At 47.1% G+C, this 18,656-nt stretch overlaps 2 protein-coding genes across 3 annotated transcripts in view; one reads left to right on the plus strand and one right to left on the minus strand.

Moving 5' to 3' along the window:
• The window catches only part of Pigu (phosphatidylinositol glycan anchor biosynthesis class U), a 92,184-nt gene extending 76,108 nt beyond the window's left edge, over window positions 1-16,076 (plus strand). For both annotated transcript variants that reach the window (XM_055602283.1, XM_055602284.1), the window contains exons 11-12: window positions 681-823; window positions 15,670-16,076. In XM_055602283.1, the coding sequence (XP_055458258.1) occupies window positions 681-823; window positions 15,670-15,783 (257 nt within the window). In that variant the 3' untranslated portion in view covers window positions 15,784-16,076. The remainder of the gene's footprint in view (window positions 1-680; window positions 824-15,669) is intronic.
• A 181-nt stretch (window positions 16,077-16,257) lies between these two features.
• On the minus strand, window positions 16,258-17,945 carry Map1lc3a (microtubule associated protein 1 light chain 3 alpha). Its single transcript, XM_055602256.1, has 4 exons — window positions 17,673-17,945; window positions 17,310-17,365; window positions 17,120-17,226; window positions 16,258-16,854 (listed from the first exon to the last, which is right to left on the minus strand). Exons 1-4 carry the CDS (start codon window positions 17,710-17,712, stop codon window positions 16,692-16,694), a joined length of 366 nt encoding a protein of 121 aa, XP_055458231.1. The 5' UTR covers window positions 17,713-17,945; the 3' UTR covers window positions 16,258-16,691.
• Window positions 17,946-18,656: the final 711 nt, after the last annotated feature.

The raw sequence follows: 18,656 nt of genomic DNA on the forward strand, positions 1-18,656 counted from the left end.
ATACCAGGCACACACACAGGCTCAGACATTTGTGCAAACAAAATGCTCATATATACAAATCAATAAAATTGTGGTTTGTTGTGGCGTGCACCCAACACCTGGGAGGCAGTAATAGGAGTATCAGGAGTTCAAAGTCATCTCTAGCTAGTTTGAGGCCTGCCTGTGCCACATGAGACCCTGCTTTGGGGGGATTGGGAAGAAGAGAGATTTGTAAGTCATCTAAGGAAAAGTAAAGCAAAACAAAACAAGCATGTGAAATAGTGTGCTTTAGGCCCCTGTAGGCTATGGCAACTGTGGAACTCTAATGCTGGTTCATGTCCTTTGCTCATCCATAAGACAACATGGCCATGTTTTATCCCAGTGGGGGGGTTGGAGAGTAGGAGACCAGTGTCTTCATGAAATGGCCTCACTGTTACACCTAGAAGCATTCACAGAATTGCTGATTGTGGCTAGTTTTCAGGCAAGCAATCCTGCAGTGGGATGAAAGTCTCCAAATATGGACTCCCATCATGAGCATGGGGAGCTATTGACCAGGGTCTGCAGTTTGCCTCCTAGCACACAGTGTGTCTGGGAATGCCCACCTTTGAGCCATTCGAGCTGCCCTCTGTCCTGTGTGAATCACAGCAAATACAGTATGTGAGAGAGCGAGTGCTGGACTAACTGACCCTCTGTCTTTGCAGTCCTACGGAACATCTTCGTCCTCACCTGCATCATTGTCGTCTGCTCTCTTCTCTTCCCTGTCCTGTGGCACCTATGGATTTATGCAGGAAGTGCCAACTCTAATTTCTTTTATGCCATCACACTGACCTTCAATGTTGGGCAGGTAAGAGTTGAGGGTAGCAAAGCATCAGGGGTTCATTTTGAGTCTCACGCTGTCACCTGAGGCCCTGGATTCCCATCCTGTAGTTTTGAGCATGCCAGGGCAAGGGGGACCTGCTTCTCTGTCATTGAGCTCACTTGGGTAGGAAGGATAGAGGATAATAGTGTGAATCTGCTGTACCTGTATTGGGTGCCATGCTGAGCGTTGCTTCCTAAATCCTTACAATAGATGTAGAGAATATAGTGTTACCCATTGCTTACAGTAGAGGGGCTGAAGCTCTTCCCTCTTGGAGCCAAGAAACAAATTCAGATAAAGCTCTGCTTCTGCGGTGCCCCACTTTCCTAACTGTGCCTTGTTGGCACTAACAGTAGGTGCATCAAGTGGAGTATGGTGTGAATTGGTGAAGGGGCAGACAGCCTTGTGGATTTTTGAGGACAGCAGAAGCAAAGGCAGGGAGCTTAGGAATAAGATGGATTGGCTGTTGGGTGAACAACAAAAGAGCAGTGTTTCATCACCGAGGCTGTCTTCAGAGTAACTGTGTAGTCAAAGATGACCTTCATCTTCTGATCCTCCTGCCTCCACCTCCTGAGTTTCCACCATCCCTGACTTATGCAGTGCTGGAGATAGACTTTAAGGCTTCCTGGATGCTTGGAAAGCATTCTAACAACTGAGCTGCATCCTTAGTCTCTGCTGTTTTATTCTTTTTGTTTGTGTTTTTGAGACAGGGTTCCTCTGTGTAGCCCTGGCTGTCCTGGGACTCACTCTGTGGACTAGGCTGGCCTTGAACTCACATAGATCTCCCTGCCTCTGCCTACCAAGTGCTTCAATTAAAGGTGTGCACCATCACCACCCAACTATTACTTTAGTCTTTAAAGGGGTTACCAAGTCTCACTCCCAAGATCTTGGTTTAGTAAGGAAAACGAAGCCAGAGACTTACACTTGTACTTTCCTGGAGGTCTGGAAAGTCCTCTGTGGAGTTGTCCATCTTTCTTGGAGTTCTCACATTCAGCCTATATGTTCTTTCATGTCAGACTCTGCCCTCATTGCTGAAGTCTTCAAAGAGTCAGTTGTACTGTTGATCACTTTAATGCCATTGGCATAGCCAGGCATATCCTTGCATAGTAAGTGGCATGGAAGCATAATTGGAGAGACTAATGGTGTTAGAGGATAAGCCAACGGAAGTTCTTGTCTCCAGGATTGGCAGTTTGTGGGAGGGGTCACGGAGAGGAGCTTAAGCCTTTGCGAGTATGTTGATAGGACTGGTGTTTCCTGTGTGGATGTTGCTAGAGGATTTACATCCAATTCAACAGCACTTGCTGTATGAACAACAAAAAGAGGTCTCAGCCCTAGTGACAGTTTCTGATGGTGAATGAGTAGTGTCTCTACCTGTGTCCTATGAGGGCAGAAATCTGCAGGATTCAATGTAGTATCTGAAATAGCCCAAAGGCCGTCATGGCACTTGTGTTTACCAGAACTCTTTCCTTTTGCCTACATCCGGGCTTGTATGTGATGATCTTGGACCTGCCTCGGCAGGGGGAGATTGGTGAGCACCACAGAAATAGTCCTTCGCCTGTTGTCTTGACTCTTTAGTTTTGCTCAAGAAATGAAATTGGCAGTGTTTATGAGGCAACCATAGGATTTGCCAGATAACAGATTTGTCTTCTATGGCTGCCTCTAGAAGAGGAAGTTTTCTTAATACCACGGGGCTGTTTGCAATTCATTAGGCGCCATCAAAAGCAAGAAAAACTTAATTATTGGAAAAGGGATTGGGGTTGAGCTGAAGACCAAAGGCAGGAAGATCAAGTATAATGGTAACTGAACTACAGAGAACAGCCACATCCTGGCATCATTTCTTACCTTTAAAAGTTAAAAAAAAAAAAAAAAAAATTTTACTATTCTAGGAGGTCAGAAGAGAGCATCAGATTTCTTGTAGCTGGAGCTACAGGTAGTTGTGAGACACCCAACATACCTCCTGGGACTGAAACTTTGCTTCTCTGTAAGAGCAGAGCGCACTCTTGATTATTTAGCCATTTTCCAGCCCCCCCCCCCAACCTTGTGTTTTGAGAAGAGTCTCTTGCTAGGACTTGGGGCTTACCAAATCAGGCTAGGCTAGCCAGCCAGTACGTTCCATGGATCCTCTCGGTTACCTCTCCCCACTCTGGGATTACAAGAATATGCTACCATGTTTCTGGGTTTTTATATGAATGCTGAAAATCAAACACATGTTTTCATGCTTGCACAGAAAGTACTTTTTGATTGAGGTGTTGCCCCAGCTCCATAATTTCTTATATTTATTTTTTTTATGTGTTTGAGTGTTTTACCTTTCTGTATATATGTGTGTCATGTGTGTTCCTAGTGTCCATGGAGGCCAGAAGAGGGTATAGGCTTACCTATAATTGGAGTTAGAGATCTTGTAAGCCAACATGAGAGTGCTGGATTGAACCTGAGTCTTCTGGAAGAGCAGCCAGTGCTTTTAACCAAGGCTCTATCTTTTCAGCCCTCATTTCTTACCTTTTAAAAGAATTTTGAATGCATTTTTAATCACCTTAGTAATAAATGAATTTCTTGTTTTTACGGGAAAGACATAAACCAGAAAATGTGAATGAAAAGTAAAGTTCCAAGGTTAGGACTGTTGCTCAGCAGTAATGTGCTTAAGGAGCATGCTTGAAGCCCTAGGCTAAATTCCCAGTGGAGGTCTGAGGGTGGGTGTGGTGGCACATGGCTTTAATCACAGTGCTGAGGCAGTGAAAGCAAGATCAGGAAGTCAGTGCCAGCTTGCCTATTAAACAAGTTCAAGGCTTTTCTGGACTACCAGTAAAGCCATCTGAAAACAAATGAGCAAACAAACAAATAGAAGTCTTTACTGGGATCTGGGAATGTACTCAGTGCAGTGTTTGTGTAACCATCTTTGCTTTTGTGTTAAGGGAGTGTCCATGTGTACATGTGTCCTTGCGGATGGGCAGACCAGAGGTTGATGTTGGGTGTCTTTTTCAGTCACCCTCCACCTTACTTTTTGAGTCAAAGTCTCTCTCTGAACTTGGCTAGATAGGCTATGCAGCAAGCTCCAGGGCTCCTGTCTTTGCCTTTCCAGGACTCTGATTAGAGGTGTAGCTCTTTACCATAGTTACTGGATTGAACTCAGGTTCTCATTCCTGTGCTTTACCAGCTGAGCTGTCTCCTCAGCCTCTCTTTTCCCCATTTTTGGAAAAAATGTCTCTCCTTCTGGCCTGTAGACTGGCCTATAGCATGGTATAGCTTGTGCTAGCCTCCAGCTCTTGGACTTCCTTCTGCCTTAGCCTCCTATGTGCTGGAACTACATGTCTGAGCCACCACACTGGTCTTCATCTAGTCTTCTTCAGACCCTGAGTTTGCGGTCCAACACCACCAAGAGGGAGGAGGTAGGAAGAAAGGTAGAAAAGGAAAGGGGGGGAGAGGTTGTGCCTGGGGCCCATCCCTTTCCACCTAGAATAGAAATTGGTCATTTGGTCATGTGTTCAGTTTGGTTTGTGTCTTTTCTGCTTTATACGTTTATAGACAGCTGTGAGGACATACGTATGCAAGAACTTTTTGGTTTGTGTGAGTCAAAAACATCCTAATCTACAATTGCTCTTGGAGTTGGTGTTTTTACATAAAACACTCATCTTGAGATAAAATTTTTAAGTTTTTTTTTTTTTCTTCTTACGGGTATATTGGCACATACCTTTAATCCCAGCACTTGGAAAGCAGAGACAGATAGATCTCTGTGAGTTCAAAACCAGCCTGGTCTAATTGAGAGTTACATAGTAAGACCTTGTCTCAGAACAAACAAATACAAACAAATGGAATGGGAGAGATGGTTCAGCAGTTAAGAGTACTAGCTGCTCTTGCAAAAGACTGGGGTTCAATTTCCAGCACCCACATGGTGGCTTACAACTCCAGGGGATCTGATGCCCTTCTCTGGTTTATGTGGACACCAGTATGCACATGGTACATAGATATACATGTAGGCAAAATATTCATATACATAAAATAATAATAAAAATAATTTAAAAATGAAACAGAGTTTCATGTAGCCATGACTGGTCTCAAACTTACTATGTAGTTGAAGATGACCTTGATCCTTCTTAATCTGCCTCCTGAATATTGAGATTACAGGCATGTGCCACCATGCTGGGCACTGAACCCAGGTTTCATGCATGCTAACAAGCACTCTACCAACTGTGCTATATCCTCAGCCTATTGAGATGAATGTTTGCAGTGACTCCATCAAATTTTTTGGGTAGGAGGCACTGTGATGTATTTGACCATGTAACCCTTTGCTATTGGGATTTGAGGTTGCTTCTATTTTGCTACTTGAAATGTATTTTATATTCTTCCGTAGTTCATATGTATATAGCAATGCTTTTAGGGTAGATTTTAAGTGGTAGGATTTGCAGAATCAGAAGGCATGTGAATGTTCTATTTTTGGAAGATATTAACAAGTTGCTATTCAGATTGTGACTGTCAGCAGAGGTCCAGATAACCCCTTACTATTATTACTATTAGACTATTAGGCAACCTACACACCTGTCCTTGGCCTTTGTAGGTCTAAGCTATAGAGAGCTCCCTTGGGTAAATGTCTTTAGAGGCCTGCTGCCCTTGAGTTTTGCTGTTGTTGCTGCCACCACCATATCAGTAAAAGAACATATCAGGAGGGAGTATTTGTTTACCAGACTATCACTATAATCATATCATTTATTGTTCTGAGCTGGGTATGGTGGCATATAACTGTATTCTAATATTTGGGAGACTGAAGTGTGAGGATTGCCTTCAGTAGTTCAGGCCCAGCCTAGTCCATGTAAGAAGATTAAAAGAAAGTAAAATAAAACAAAAACGATTATTAACCTGGAGTGTTGACTAAAGAAAAGAGCCCTTCACCAGGAAGAGTATATTGCCCCTGTCCTTGGACTTGTGGATCCACTGAGTGCAGATATGGGACATTTAGAATTTTAAGTTTGGTGCCACCTTAGGCCTTTCATGAAGTTCTCCTGCCTTGTTATTTATTATTATTTATTTATTATTGTATGTGATATATATATGACATGTGTGATACATATGTGCCATGAAAGTGTGTGGAGGTCAGAGGACAGCTGGTTATCTTCTTTTGTCTTTTCATATTCTGGAGCTTAAACTCAGGTCGCCAGGCTTACACAGCAAGCACTTTACCTGCTGAGCCAACTCACTAGCTCTTAACTATCTCTTCCTTGGCCTCCCTATCCATTTCCTTCCTAGCCGTGCTGTCTGCCTCCTTGTTAGGCAGTGAGCTTCTCAAAGGCAGGGATCTACTTGCCTTCACCTTATAGGGGCCCCACCACCAGGTCAGTGAGTGCCAATATTAACATCATTTTTATGAAATTGTGTTTGTTTCTCAGTTTCTTTCTTACCCTGGCTAGCATTAAAATTGTTCAGACTCTATTATATTTGTTTAATAAGCTTTACAATAACTGAGCAGTTATCACTCTATTCTTAACCCTCTAAACTAACCTGGCTTCCTCTTTGCCAGAATCCCAGATATACTTACACTTTGTGGCTTTTCATGCTCCAGCTGCTTTCCCTGATGTCTCTGAACCTCTGCCTATACTTACTCCCCTACTTCCTTCTCTAACTCCTCCCCTAGCTGGCAGGAAGTCCAGCCTATTCCCTCTCCTGCTCAGCGATTGGCTATAAGCTGCTTTATTGATATATCAGGGGAAAATTGCAGAGCACTTGTTTATACAACGCTGAGACAGGAGATTCTCAGAACAAGGATTGCAACCAGATATGGGGGGTATAGAAATCAGCATTTGAATTACACAATAACCTTATGCCTACATGTCACAGAGCAGTGGCTTAGAAAAGTATTGTTGAATGAATGAATGAATGAATAAACAAACAAACAAACAAATCAAAGCCAGCTGTAGAAAACACCATGTGATTTGTGGTCAGATGTGCATAGTCGATGGAGGAGTCCAGTAAGAACAAAATGGCTTTCCTTTTGAGAGGTTAGAGAAAGCCAGAGGGGCTAAGGGGTAAATGGGTCCTTTTAGACTTGGAAAGCAAGAAGGGAAGGGGTGTGGCGGCTGATATTTATAATCCCAACATTTGGGAGACTGATGCCGGAGGGTCCCGAGCTCCAAACCAACCTGAGCTTTGTTAGGGAAGTCAGGTTAGCCTGAACATAGCAAGACCTTGCCTCAGAGAAGAAAAAAGCTAGGGGGCAGAAAGGGAGCCTGAGGATGGGGGAGGGAAAGAAAGGTGGAGGTAAAATTGCGCATCTGATTGAGGTCAGTTATACTGTCTCCACCCTCTTCCCTCTGTCCAAATCTGGCCCCTTCATGTCCTCTACAGCTGAGCCTGGTCCTGCTTTCAGTTGGCATTTCTACTGAGAGATCAGGCATTCAGAGACCCACACTCACTCTACAGCCTGTTCTCATGAATACCTTTCTATCAGGGAGAGGTATATCCTCTGCCTTTCTTCTTTCCTCTCTGGTACAGGCAGATAAGAGCTGTTCTGTGTGCCAAATGGCCACAGATTCCAATTAGGTACCCAGAACCCAGACCATCAGGGTCAAAATCAGCTTTATTTATATAGCATGCATAGAACATCTTGACTCATTGAGAAACGTCCTGCTCTGTTCATGTTGAAAAGTGTCATACCCTATTACAGAATGAATATATGTAGATTATTAGTTACCCCAGCAGGTATCCCAGTGACTAAGGCTCTGTTCCCTCTTGGAGGCCATTAGGTATTTTCATCATGTGGTACGCATCGTTTGGTAATTACCATTGCCTCAGAGTCAGTAAGAGGAAATGACAATAGTAAACTACCTACTGAGGCATTTTTGCTTGTGTGTGTATGTGCTTGAGTGTGAGAGAGAAGGTTGAAATCCACTGGTTGACTGCTTGAGTACTCTTATTTCCTCACTGGTGACCTTTGGCAGGTGACTTAACTTGTTTAGGTTACAGTTTCTTAGTCTCAGATTCCTGGGTGATAATCCCAAAATGGATGTGATACAACTGTGGGTGCTATTGCTGCCATCCACCACGTGCTGCCATGTGAAATGTGAAGAAGAGTATGCTCTTTCCATACACACAGCAAACTCTAAGAGCAGTATTCAGGCCAGAAATTATGAGGAGACAATCTCTTTTTTCTTTCCCATTTAAATCTTTAGACAGGGTCTCATGTACCCAGCCTTATCTCCACTCCTCATCCACCTGCCTCTGCTTCCCAAATTCTAGGATTACGGGTATAACAAATTGATCAGTGATTTATGTACACATATACACACACACACACACAGAACTTGCATGAATTTGGCTTTTCTAAACAAACAAACAAACAAACAAACAAACAAGCAAAAGTATTCCAGTCACCCTAAATAAATTTAAGAACAGAGAACACAGGGAGTCTTACCTTAAAATTATAATTAATAGTGGCTCATGCTTTAGGAGGGTTTACAGTGAGCTAGCCCCATGTGATCTTTTTACTCTGGGTCATTTGCTTGTTTGGCCTTTTGAGTCTTTCTCCATGTGTTTACAAGTATCATGTACTCATGGAGAGTTTGTGTGTATGTATGTGTGTGTTTGTTATGATGAAAGTGTACATATGTATGTATGTATGTATGTGTAATCTTCCATTGCTTGTACACAAGGGGAGCCTCCTATTTGTGTAAGTTCTGTATGAGAGAGCTCATCATGCTTCACACTGCTCTCTACAGCCCTTGTGGTGAATGAGACATAGCTCTGTTTCCACAGAACCCACAGTCTGGGAGAGAATGAAAAATCAACAAGCAGGGCTAAGCAGTGGGGCGGGGCTAGTGTAGCGTTGGGAGCATGGGAGCCAGTGCCGTGAAAGCTTTTTAGGGGAAGTGGTTTCTAAATAGAGTTCTGAGAACAGATAGTATCCAGCTGGGTTCTAGAAGGCAAGGGGAGAAAGAGAGAAGGGGAAACCAGAAGAAGAGAGTGCTGCCATGTGCTGCTTGTGACTGTATGGCACTGGCTGTGCTTTCCGACAAAGAATGAGAACATTTCAGGGTTGCAGTGGTCAAACCTCGTTGGCCCTTGGGGACCTCATTATGCTGAGGTTCCGGCTGAGCCATTAGTTTTCCACTAAGGATAAATGTGACTGGATTCAGACTCTGCAAACTGTATGCTGCCAGGAAGAGATTTGTGCCTGGTGTGGAGGAGGAGGCTGCTGTAGTCTGGTGAGAGGCTGTACTCTTGAGTTCTTCCCTTAGAAGGTGGTTGTGAGGACTCAGTATGGTGTTGAACAAGAATGTTTTTGAGAATTGAAAAGGGCCAGGTAAATAACAGTTGCTATTCTGGCACCATACTACTGTCCTACCTGTGATTTCCCTGGCTTTTTTTTTTTTTTTTTTTTTTTTTTTGCGACAGTCTTTCTTACAGCTCAGACAGACTAAGTGGCTGAGAATGACCTTGAATTTCTGATCCTCCTACCTCTCAGTTGCAGGGCCTGTGCTATCATGTCCCCTTTCCCTGATGCTTTTCATCTTTAGAGTTGGAAGGTGAAGTTCTGTTTATTGTCCACCTCCCTTCCAGTGTCTGTCTGGGCGTGTGAGTGGGTGGACTGAGGCTCCAGCTCCTCAGCCAGCCGCCAGCCTCCTCTGGCTTCTGCTAGCCAAGTCTCCAGGCAGGTGGCCAAGGAGGCAGCAGTTTGCCAGCTATAGCAACCAGTTGAAGTCCCCAAGAGTGTCAGTGTCTCCAACAGAAGAAGATGACATACTGAGGTGATCTTCTCTGTTTCCAGGAGGCTGCAGCCCAGAGGCTGATTGGTCAAGGTAGATAACACCATTGACTCTGAAGTCTCAAACTTATTTTGCCTTTTCCAAAAAGAATCTGGCAGAGTAGACTGTAGACTGGGAGAACAGCCCACAGGGTATTGGTTAGGATCTGGAGTGTCAGCCAACCTGGGCCAGTGCCGGTGCCAAGCCTAATAGGTGTAGTGATAGAAGAGCTCAGATTTTGGGATGTGGACAGGCAGGGCTGACATAGTCTGACTTTTCACTAATACTTGTTGTCCTGGGTTATAAATTGGCCCCATAGGAGTTGTGAAGTTCCTAAAGGGTTTGGCCAGGAATGGATACTTAGAAAATGTTTATTCTGGCTCTCTTCTGTCACATCTGTGCTGAAGCATGTTCTGAGTCTCATTTCAGTTTTGATTTGGTCCAATGTGGCCCTGTCTACCTCAGAACCTACTCCACCACAGACCAGGCATGTAGCCCTAGGCCCTTATGATTTCCATGAGGGATGAAGTCCAAGCCATGTCTGGAGGGTAATGCCAGAGACTAAGACCAATGCATGCACCCAGAGTGTGAGCCCTGCACCAGGCTTAAGGCTCCAGAGGTGGAACAGATGTCACCTGTGGGGTTTTATAACTGAGCATGGGGTTACCGTGAGGCTGCTGATAAAGCAGGCAGGGGGCAGAGGTGCATCAGTGCATGCAGGCATGCATAGCGCTGAAGATACCTCAGAAACCAGGTGTGCTCCAGAGGCTTATGCCTGTAAGTGGAGCATCCCGGCAGCTGAAGCCGGTAGATCACAGTGAGTCCAGCCAGCCTAGGCTACATAGTGAGTTCCAGAGCAGCCTGGGCCACAGAGTGAGACCCTGTCTCGAATGTGAAGAAAAATAAAACAAATTAAAAAAAAAAAAAAACCCAAATAACCAAAAGAACTCTTTCAGCAGCCAGGAAATTTAGATAAAGGAGACCCTCGTCCTACACCCCTGCCAGTATATTCCTGTGTTGGTGCCAGATGTGGTGGTTCATCCCTTTAATCTTAGCACCCAGGAGGCAGAGATAAGTGGACCTCTGTAAATTCAAGGGAAATTGGTCTGCCTATCAAGTTCTAAGTCAGAGCTACATAGTGAGACCCTATCCAAAAAAAGAAAAAAAAGGCTGTGTTTGGGATAAAAGGAGCCCTATAGAAAGTCTGGAGTGTGGAAGTAGAACATCAGGGAGAGGCTAGACAGTCAGTCACAGCAAGCCAGGGAGCTCCCCAAATTAGGCCTCAGGGCTCTGCGAGTGGATAAACATGGTTTGGGCCTGTAGGAACTAGGGAAGACCACCTTGGTGGGTGACTAACTACAGCTTATTGCCCTCATTTTATACATGAGGAAGATGAAGTCTCTGGAATGGGTGTCAGTTACTAACTTGTGTGTGCTTTTGCTATTCCCTGCCTAGCTTGCCCCTGCTCAGAATAGGGGCCCTGGGTCTGCAGCTGCTGAGCAGGGTGATCCCAGGATATCATCTTACCACTGAGCCCTATCATGAGCCACACCCCCATTGTTGTTTGTCTTTGTTTTTGAAACTGGATTTCTCTGTGTGGCCCAGCTGTCCTAGAACTTGCTCTGTAGATGAGGCTGGCCTCAAACAGAGATTTTCCTGCCTCTGCCTCGCTGAGATTGAAGATTACCACTGCCTAGCTCTCCTTGCAGTCTTAATGGAAAGCCCCAGACCCAGGCTTTCCTCTGAAGAGCCAAGGTCCAGGCTAGCATTCTGTCCTCTCCCTGTGGCCATGGCACCCAGGCAGAGCTGAGGATACTCAAGACTGTGTGCCCACATGAGGTAGGGCCTTTTCTATGCTTTCTCTATTGCGTGAATACTGACACACTGAACACTCGCATACCCACCACAGCAACCCCAGTAGTAGCACTGTGCAGCACTTGCTTGGTTACAAACGCGATTTTGGAATTTTACTTACTACTTTGTTTTATCAGCAGGGTCTCACGTAGTCTTGGCACCTCCCAGGTGCTTCAACAACATGCCCTGTTCCTTTTCAAAACAAAAACATTGATTTTGTGTTTTGTTTTTTTTTTTTGGGGGGAGGGACGACAAGCACATGCCACAGCACACATGTGGACAGGGTAGCTGTTAGGAATCAGTTCTTTCCTACCACCATGTGGGTTTTGGGGACAAACGCAGGTCATCAGGCTTGACAGCAGAACCCTCTGAGCCATCTCACCAACTCACCCTGGATTATTTTTAAAATTTATGTCAAATTGAAATGCTGACATCATTGCATTCCCTGCTAACTATGTCAGCATTTACATCATGGAGTAGAGTCCCCAAATATTTATTTACACTTCACTTACACAGAATTAATATAGTTGAAAACGCAGGTCTTACACATGTATTTGCCAAAGCCACATTTTACCAGTTTTTCTGTTTTGTTTTGTCTTGTTTTTAAAATCAAGTCTATGTGTATTTGGGCCGGTAGCCTGGAACTCACTATTTTGACTAGCCTGGCCTTGAACTAGAAGGATCCCCTTCTGCTCTGAGTGCTGGAATTATAGCATTCTTTACCATGTCTTGTCTACCAGAACGTTTTTGAAGTTCTTTTTGTTGTCATGTACAGTAGTTCATGTGGACCAGGTTGCTCTCAAATGAGGATGACCTTCAATGGCTTGATCCTCCTGCCCACTTGCTGGCTACAAAGTAAGTTTTAGGCCAGCTTGGATTAGATAGTGAAACCCTGTCTCTAACTAACTAACTAACTAACTAACTAACTAACTAACTAACTAACTAACTAACTAACCAACCAACCACACTGGGAATATACTCTTATACATTCTTACAAAGTGCTTGCTTAGCATGCAAAAAGCCCTGGATTCAGGCTGGAGATGGCTCAACGGTTAAAAGCACTGACTGCTCCTTCAGAGGACCCAGGTTCAATTCCCAGCACCCATATGGCAGGTCACAATTGTCTGTAAACTCCAATTCCATGGGATCCCTCACACACACATACATGCAGACAAAACATCAATGCACATTAAAAAAAAAAAAAAGTAATGATTTTTTTTTTTAAAGCCCTGGATTCAATTCCCAATGCCTCATCAAACATGCTTGTAACCCCAGCATTTAGGAAGTAGAAGCAGGCACAGAAGTTCAAAGGATTCTCCCTACATAGGTCAAGGCCAGCATGGGTTTCAAGAGACTCTGTCTCAGAACAAAACAAACCAGGTAGAGTGGCATACAGCTTTAGCAGAGACTGGAGAGAGTTCCAGGACAGCTAGGGCTACATAGAGACCCTGTCTCAAAACAAAGCAAACAAATACACAAAACTTCAGAACAGACACAGACAAACAGAAAGTGACCACAGCTGATTTTGTTTTTTCTCTAGATAAACCTTTTATTCTGGAATTGTCTTGGAGTCATAGAAGGTTGCAGAGATGGCACAGAGAAATCCTGTATGCTCCATTCTGGTTTTCCTATGATGTTAACATCTTAAATTGCACAGAACTTTTGCCAAACTAAGAACCTGCCTGGGATATTACCATTAACTAAATGGGAGCCTTCACTGGGACTAAACTTTTCTAGTCATGTCCTCTTAGAGGACCAACCCAGGGGACCATGTTGTACTTGGTGGTGTCTATCCAGTGTCCTTTGCTTTGCATCTTGTCTTTATTCGTCATAACCTTGACAGGCTTAAGGAACACTGGGTGGTCCCTAAGTTAGGTTGGTCTGAGGTTTGTCATTCGACTGAGACTTGTTCTTATTGCTCCTTTGTTTAAAAAAAAAAAAAAAAGCCAAGGTTCTGGAGAAATGCTTCAGCAGTTAAGAATACTTGCTGCTCTTGCAGAAGACCTGAGTCCTAGTACCATACATGGTGGCTCACAACCCTAACAGGCACACACATCGTGGACATACATGCAAGCAGGCAAAACAGAGAGTAAAATAAAGCTAAAAGAAAAAGTTAAAAATTATAAGAAAGAGAAAGAATCCTCAGGCCAAGCTCTCCTTTCAGTGTCCTGTTAGAACATGCCAGCTGTGTGATTTCAAGCTGGTAGTAATTCTATGTACTTGGTTTGCTAAGTTTAGTTTTGGGGTTTGTTTTAAAATACAGAATCACTCTAGCCCAGGCTGACCTGGAATCTGCAGTAATCAGCCAGGCATAAGGCCTTTAATCCCAGCAGTCAGAGGCAGGTAGATCTCTCTGAGTTTGGGGCCAGTCTTGTCTACATGGAGTTCTAGCACAGCCGGGGCTACAGAGAAACCTCATCTCAAAATAAATAAATAAATAAAATAAAATAAAGCATACAATTCTACCTATCCCTGCAACCACCACTCCGGACAAAGTCACTGCTGTCACCAAAACAGTATCAAAATCACTTCCCAGGGTTCCCTGCTCTCAAACCCTCTCCTGTGTCAGGCAGCCAGAGGGAGCTTTTCAAACCACAAATCTGATCATGTTACTACTTGACTTGAGTTCTCCCAACGGTTTCTCATGCCCTGCACTGGTGCCACCCCACGTTACATCATCTCCTTGTTCTACCTCTCTCTCTCTCTCACCACAGGAGCTTTGCTGGTTCCTCTGCCTGGAACATTTTTTATCTAGTCAGTACCTGTCTGCCCTTCAAGTCTGTGGTAGGCTCACCTACCCCAGATTAGGTCCTGACCCCTTAACCCCTCTGCTGACACAAACTCATTCAAACTACAGTTTTACATTCAACTGTGTGACATGGTGGTAGGAATGGTGGTAGGATGGACCCTGAATGCTTCTGCCACTGGGGCATTTACCTGCAGCAACTCTGACCACGAAGTCAAAAGGGGCCAACAATCTCAGCTCCCTGTCACCAAATAGAGCCCTTGAGAGGAACAGGTTCTGCCTCACTACACAGTTGACCCCAAAGTCTACGACCCTGTTCAGCCCAACATGCCTAAGACTAGACTAACTAGAGCTGGCAGGGGAGTGTCCCGCCTCACCAAAGGAGGCAAGCACACTATTGGAGACACCACAGTTCTCAAAAGTTTACAGTGTCTCGGAGTACTAGCACCAGCTCACCTCTGAGTTCAAGGCCTAGAACATAGCAGGTATTTAAGTGATAGAGGGGAGCAGATTAGAGGTTGAGTGAAGCCTGGGATTTAGGTTTTCAGGGCCCTGTCTTGGGCAGCTCTATACAGAAGAGCTTGGAGGGGCCAAACCATTGATAGTCTCTGGACATATTCCTGCCATTCTCTCACTGGTAGGCTAGTGGCCTATTTTACAAGCAGGGAAATTGAGCCTGGAGGCATTCAATTAGTTGGGCCAAGGCCATACTTGGAGGTCTGGAACTAAGGTGTGTGATGTGCCAAATGGACAAGAGGCTCTGTAGTATATAAGTGAGCAACCACACAGCAGTTATTGACCTTGAGCCCTGGGGTTTTCTCACCCAGACCCCAGAAAGGGAAGCCCAGTCCCTGTGTAGGTCAGGGGCAAGTGCAAATTCAGAATTTGTAACTCATCAGTGATGAGCTGGCTAGATCATAGGAAGACAAAAATAGCCACATCTGGAAATAACTTTTTTTTTTAAACAAGTTAATAATGTTGGCAGTAGCTGAGTAGTAGTGGCTCATGCCACCATCAATCCCAGTGCTTGGGAGGCAGAGGCAGTCAGATTTGAGATTGGGGCTGAGATCTGCCTTCCAAGTACTGGGATTAAAGGTGTGCACAGCCACCACCCCGCAAGTTGTATGTTCTCAAGGTAGAATTCCTGGGCTGTGTGTATGAGGAAATATTAGACAATTCTGTGTCATGAGTTCCTGGATAGAAGGTTTGAGTAGGAAAGGCTGGATGGGGAGTGCCTGCGGGCAGAGGCAAGTTGCATGCACCACTGTTTATAAGAACACTGGTCTGGATTCCCAAGGATGGAGGTGTAAACCAGGAATAGGAAACAGACAGCTGCCATATGGACAGTAAGATCTTTCAGGATTACATATGTGCCAAGAGGGAAGGTCTCTGGGCAGGCTTATATAGTAGGAAATGCCAGGCAGGAGGAACTAACTGGCCTAACCCAACAAAGGGCAGTATTCTGTAAGGTGCCCCGTGACATCTCATATTCTCTCTTCCCCTGCCAGATCCTGCTCATCTCTGACTACTTCTATGCCTTCCTGCGACGGGAGTATTACCTCACACATGGTCTCTACTTGACTGCCAAAGACGGCACGGAGGCCATGCTTGTGCTCAAGTAGCTCTGGCTGGTACAGAGCTGCCTGGACAAGAGGGGGAAGGGCCAGAAGCTGGGCCAGGTCCTTCATCCAGAGTTGCCAGGAGGCAAGTCCTCAGACAGAAGACATTCAAGTCCAGGGTTATAAATCTCTGGCACCAAAGGGGACTCATAGCTGGCAACAAGGCCCATGGGAGAAGCTAGGAGCACCCCCCTTGGACCCCTACTTTGTGACTCTGCACAGAAACGGAAGGGGAAGCAGCAGGTGAGCAGGGCTTTATAGGTTGTGGCTACTTAATAAATGTGTGGGTTTTTTCATTGTTGTTCTCATGACATCTATTTCCTGGGTTGGGGTGAGTTTGGCCCCTAATACCGCATGGTATCTGTACTGAGATCTAGGTTTCTGGGAACCCAAAGTCCACAGAGCAAAATTCTGTGGTCCTGACTATGTGGACACGATCACCTAGAAGCCCTCCCAACTCCCAAACAAGCAGCTGGAGGCAAAGGGCCAGGCAGGCCTGAGCAATCTTTATTCTGCAGAGGAAATGACCACAGATCCATACACTATGTCAGGACAAGGGGCCAGCCTTTCAGGAGTGGGCAGGTCCTGGCAGGAGGCAAAGCCTCAGGTGGATGAGGGACAAGATGGGCAGACAGGCAAGGGCCTAAAAAACTGACAAACCACACAGAGCAGGGTGCTGCTCCCCACTCACTCCCAACCCAGCCAGCACCCAAAGGAACAAACCTAACATGACTGGCCCAGGGCCCACCCAGGACATGGTAGGCTGGCTGGTGGCTCCTACCTGGGAGAAAGGGGGTGTCACACCTCTGCCTAACCCACTGGGGACTGAAACAGCTTAGTGTAGAAGCCAGGACCTCCCTGGGGAGAGCCTGACCAGAACTCCCAACCACCCCCCAACCCCTACTCCAGACTCAGAATCCGAAGGTTTCTTGGGAGGCATAGACCATGTAGAGGAATCCGTCTTCATCCTTCTCCTGTTCATAGATGTCAGCAATGGGCGTGGATACGCTCACCATGCTGTGTTGGTTCACCAGCAGGAAGAAGGCCTGCGTGGGGTTGAGCTGCAGGCGGCGCCTGTGGAGGCGGGAGGGCATGCCAAGTGAGGAGGCCTGGGTAACCCTCCCAAAGTGATCTTAATCTTCACTTTCTCTCCACTGCAGCCCAGGTCAGAGGCTCTCACCTCTTTACTGAAGCTCGCCCCAGCCCCGACCTCGACTTTGCCCAGTCTCCTAGAACAGGGGTTAGATGCCTCGTATCAGGTCCCCTTGCCCCACTCCACCCCTTCTAGTGGAACCTGGCCCCTGCCCCACCTAAGGCCTGTAGGAGGCTGCCCACGCACCGGATGATCTTGACCAACTCGCTCATGTTAACATGGTCTGGGACCAGAAACTTGGTCTTATCCAGGACTGGTAGCTGCTTCTCACCCTTGTAGCGCTCGATGATCACCTGCGAGTGGAGTGGGCGGGGGACTCGTAAGCCAGGGGCGGGACCTGGCAGGGCAAGGCGTGGCCGGGGGGCTACAGACTCACCGGAATCTTGCTGGGGTGCTGATCGCGGATCTGCTGCACCTCCTTACAGCGGTCGGCTGCGGACAGCGCTCGGCGTGAGGCCCAGCGGTGCTGAGGCCTCCCGCGACTCCGCCTCGCTGTCCCCGATGGGCGGCTCCGGGCCCGCCCCGCCCCAGCGCCCGCCCCCGGGGCCGTCGGCCCCACAGCCCTCCAGCGGAGGACGCGGTGGAGAGGCAGGCGACCCTGCCAGGTCTTGCGGCCTCCCCACCCGGGGTCCGGCTGGCAGGTGCCTGACGTCATGGGGCTGACGTCACCTGCGGCAGTCGGGGTCGACCCGCACCCCCTTCCCTCGGCCGCCCTGTCAGTTCTCCCCCAGGGCCTTACCGAAGCTGCGCCGCTGCTTGAAAGGCCGGTCGGAGGGCATGGCGCGGGCCCGGCGGGGCGCGCAGCCGGGGCTCCGGGGCGCACGGCTCGGGGATGTGGCTGCGGTTCGGCGCGCCGGGGGCTCCGGGGCTCGAGCTCAAGGGCTGCGGGGCTCGCGCTGAGCCTGGCGGTGGCGGCTGCGGGAGATAACTCGCCTGGGTGACGTCAGGTCACAACATTCCTTAAAGGGGAGGCCAGCGCGCCGCTCCCATTGGGCCGACGGAAAACCCGCCTGCCCGGAGCTGTGACGCCACGGCGCAGGCAGCCCGGGTTCCCGGCGCAGATCGTGAGGGGGCGGGGCTCCAGGGCGCGTCACGGTTTTGTGACGTCACGGTCGCCGAGCTCGCCTCAGAACCCCTCAGACTGAGGTGAAGCTTCTTTCAAGTCCACGCTGCGGACCATTTGGTGGACAAAGGCGTCTTTACCGAGCGTAACGTTAGAGAACGAAGGTGGTAACGAGGGTGGGACGGGGAGAGGACGGGAGACTCAGGCTTGGAAACGTTTCTCTGCGTCGCGGGTGCGGGTGCAGGTCAGAGGGCGGTGTCGGGTTTCCTCAGGCTGCAGTCACGGGCGGTGCTGGGAACCGAACTGAGGGCCTCTGAAATCACAGCGAGTGCTCTTAACGGCCGAGCTCTCGCCCCAGCCCCCCACCCGGGCTTTGAAAGAATTCTGGAGCAGCCATCGAAAGCGTAGTCTCCCCTGTGAGGTTAATAAGCAAGTTAGATAAAGTCGGAGAGAAAAATCACTGATTGGGGGGTGTATCAGAAGCGGCTGACCAGGTGGTGGAGAACACTTGGAACTGAAGCACGCGAGGTGAGAGCTGATGGGTAAAGTCCTTTGGTAGGACAGAAAGAAGTTTGGTCGGCGAGTGTTACTAGGGTCAGGATAGACTACTTGCTTAGCACGGTTGAGGCATAAGTTCAATGCGGGGTGGAGTAGAGAGGG

This window comes from Psammomys obesus, unplaced genomic scaffold (genome assembly GCF_907164565.1).
Source record: "Psammomys obesus unplaced genomic scaffold, mPsaObe1.curated_primary_1811, whole genome shotgun sequence".
Classification (NCBI taxonomy): Eukaryota; Metazoa; Chordata; class Mammalia; order Rodentia; family Muridae; genus Psammomys; species Psammomys obesus.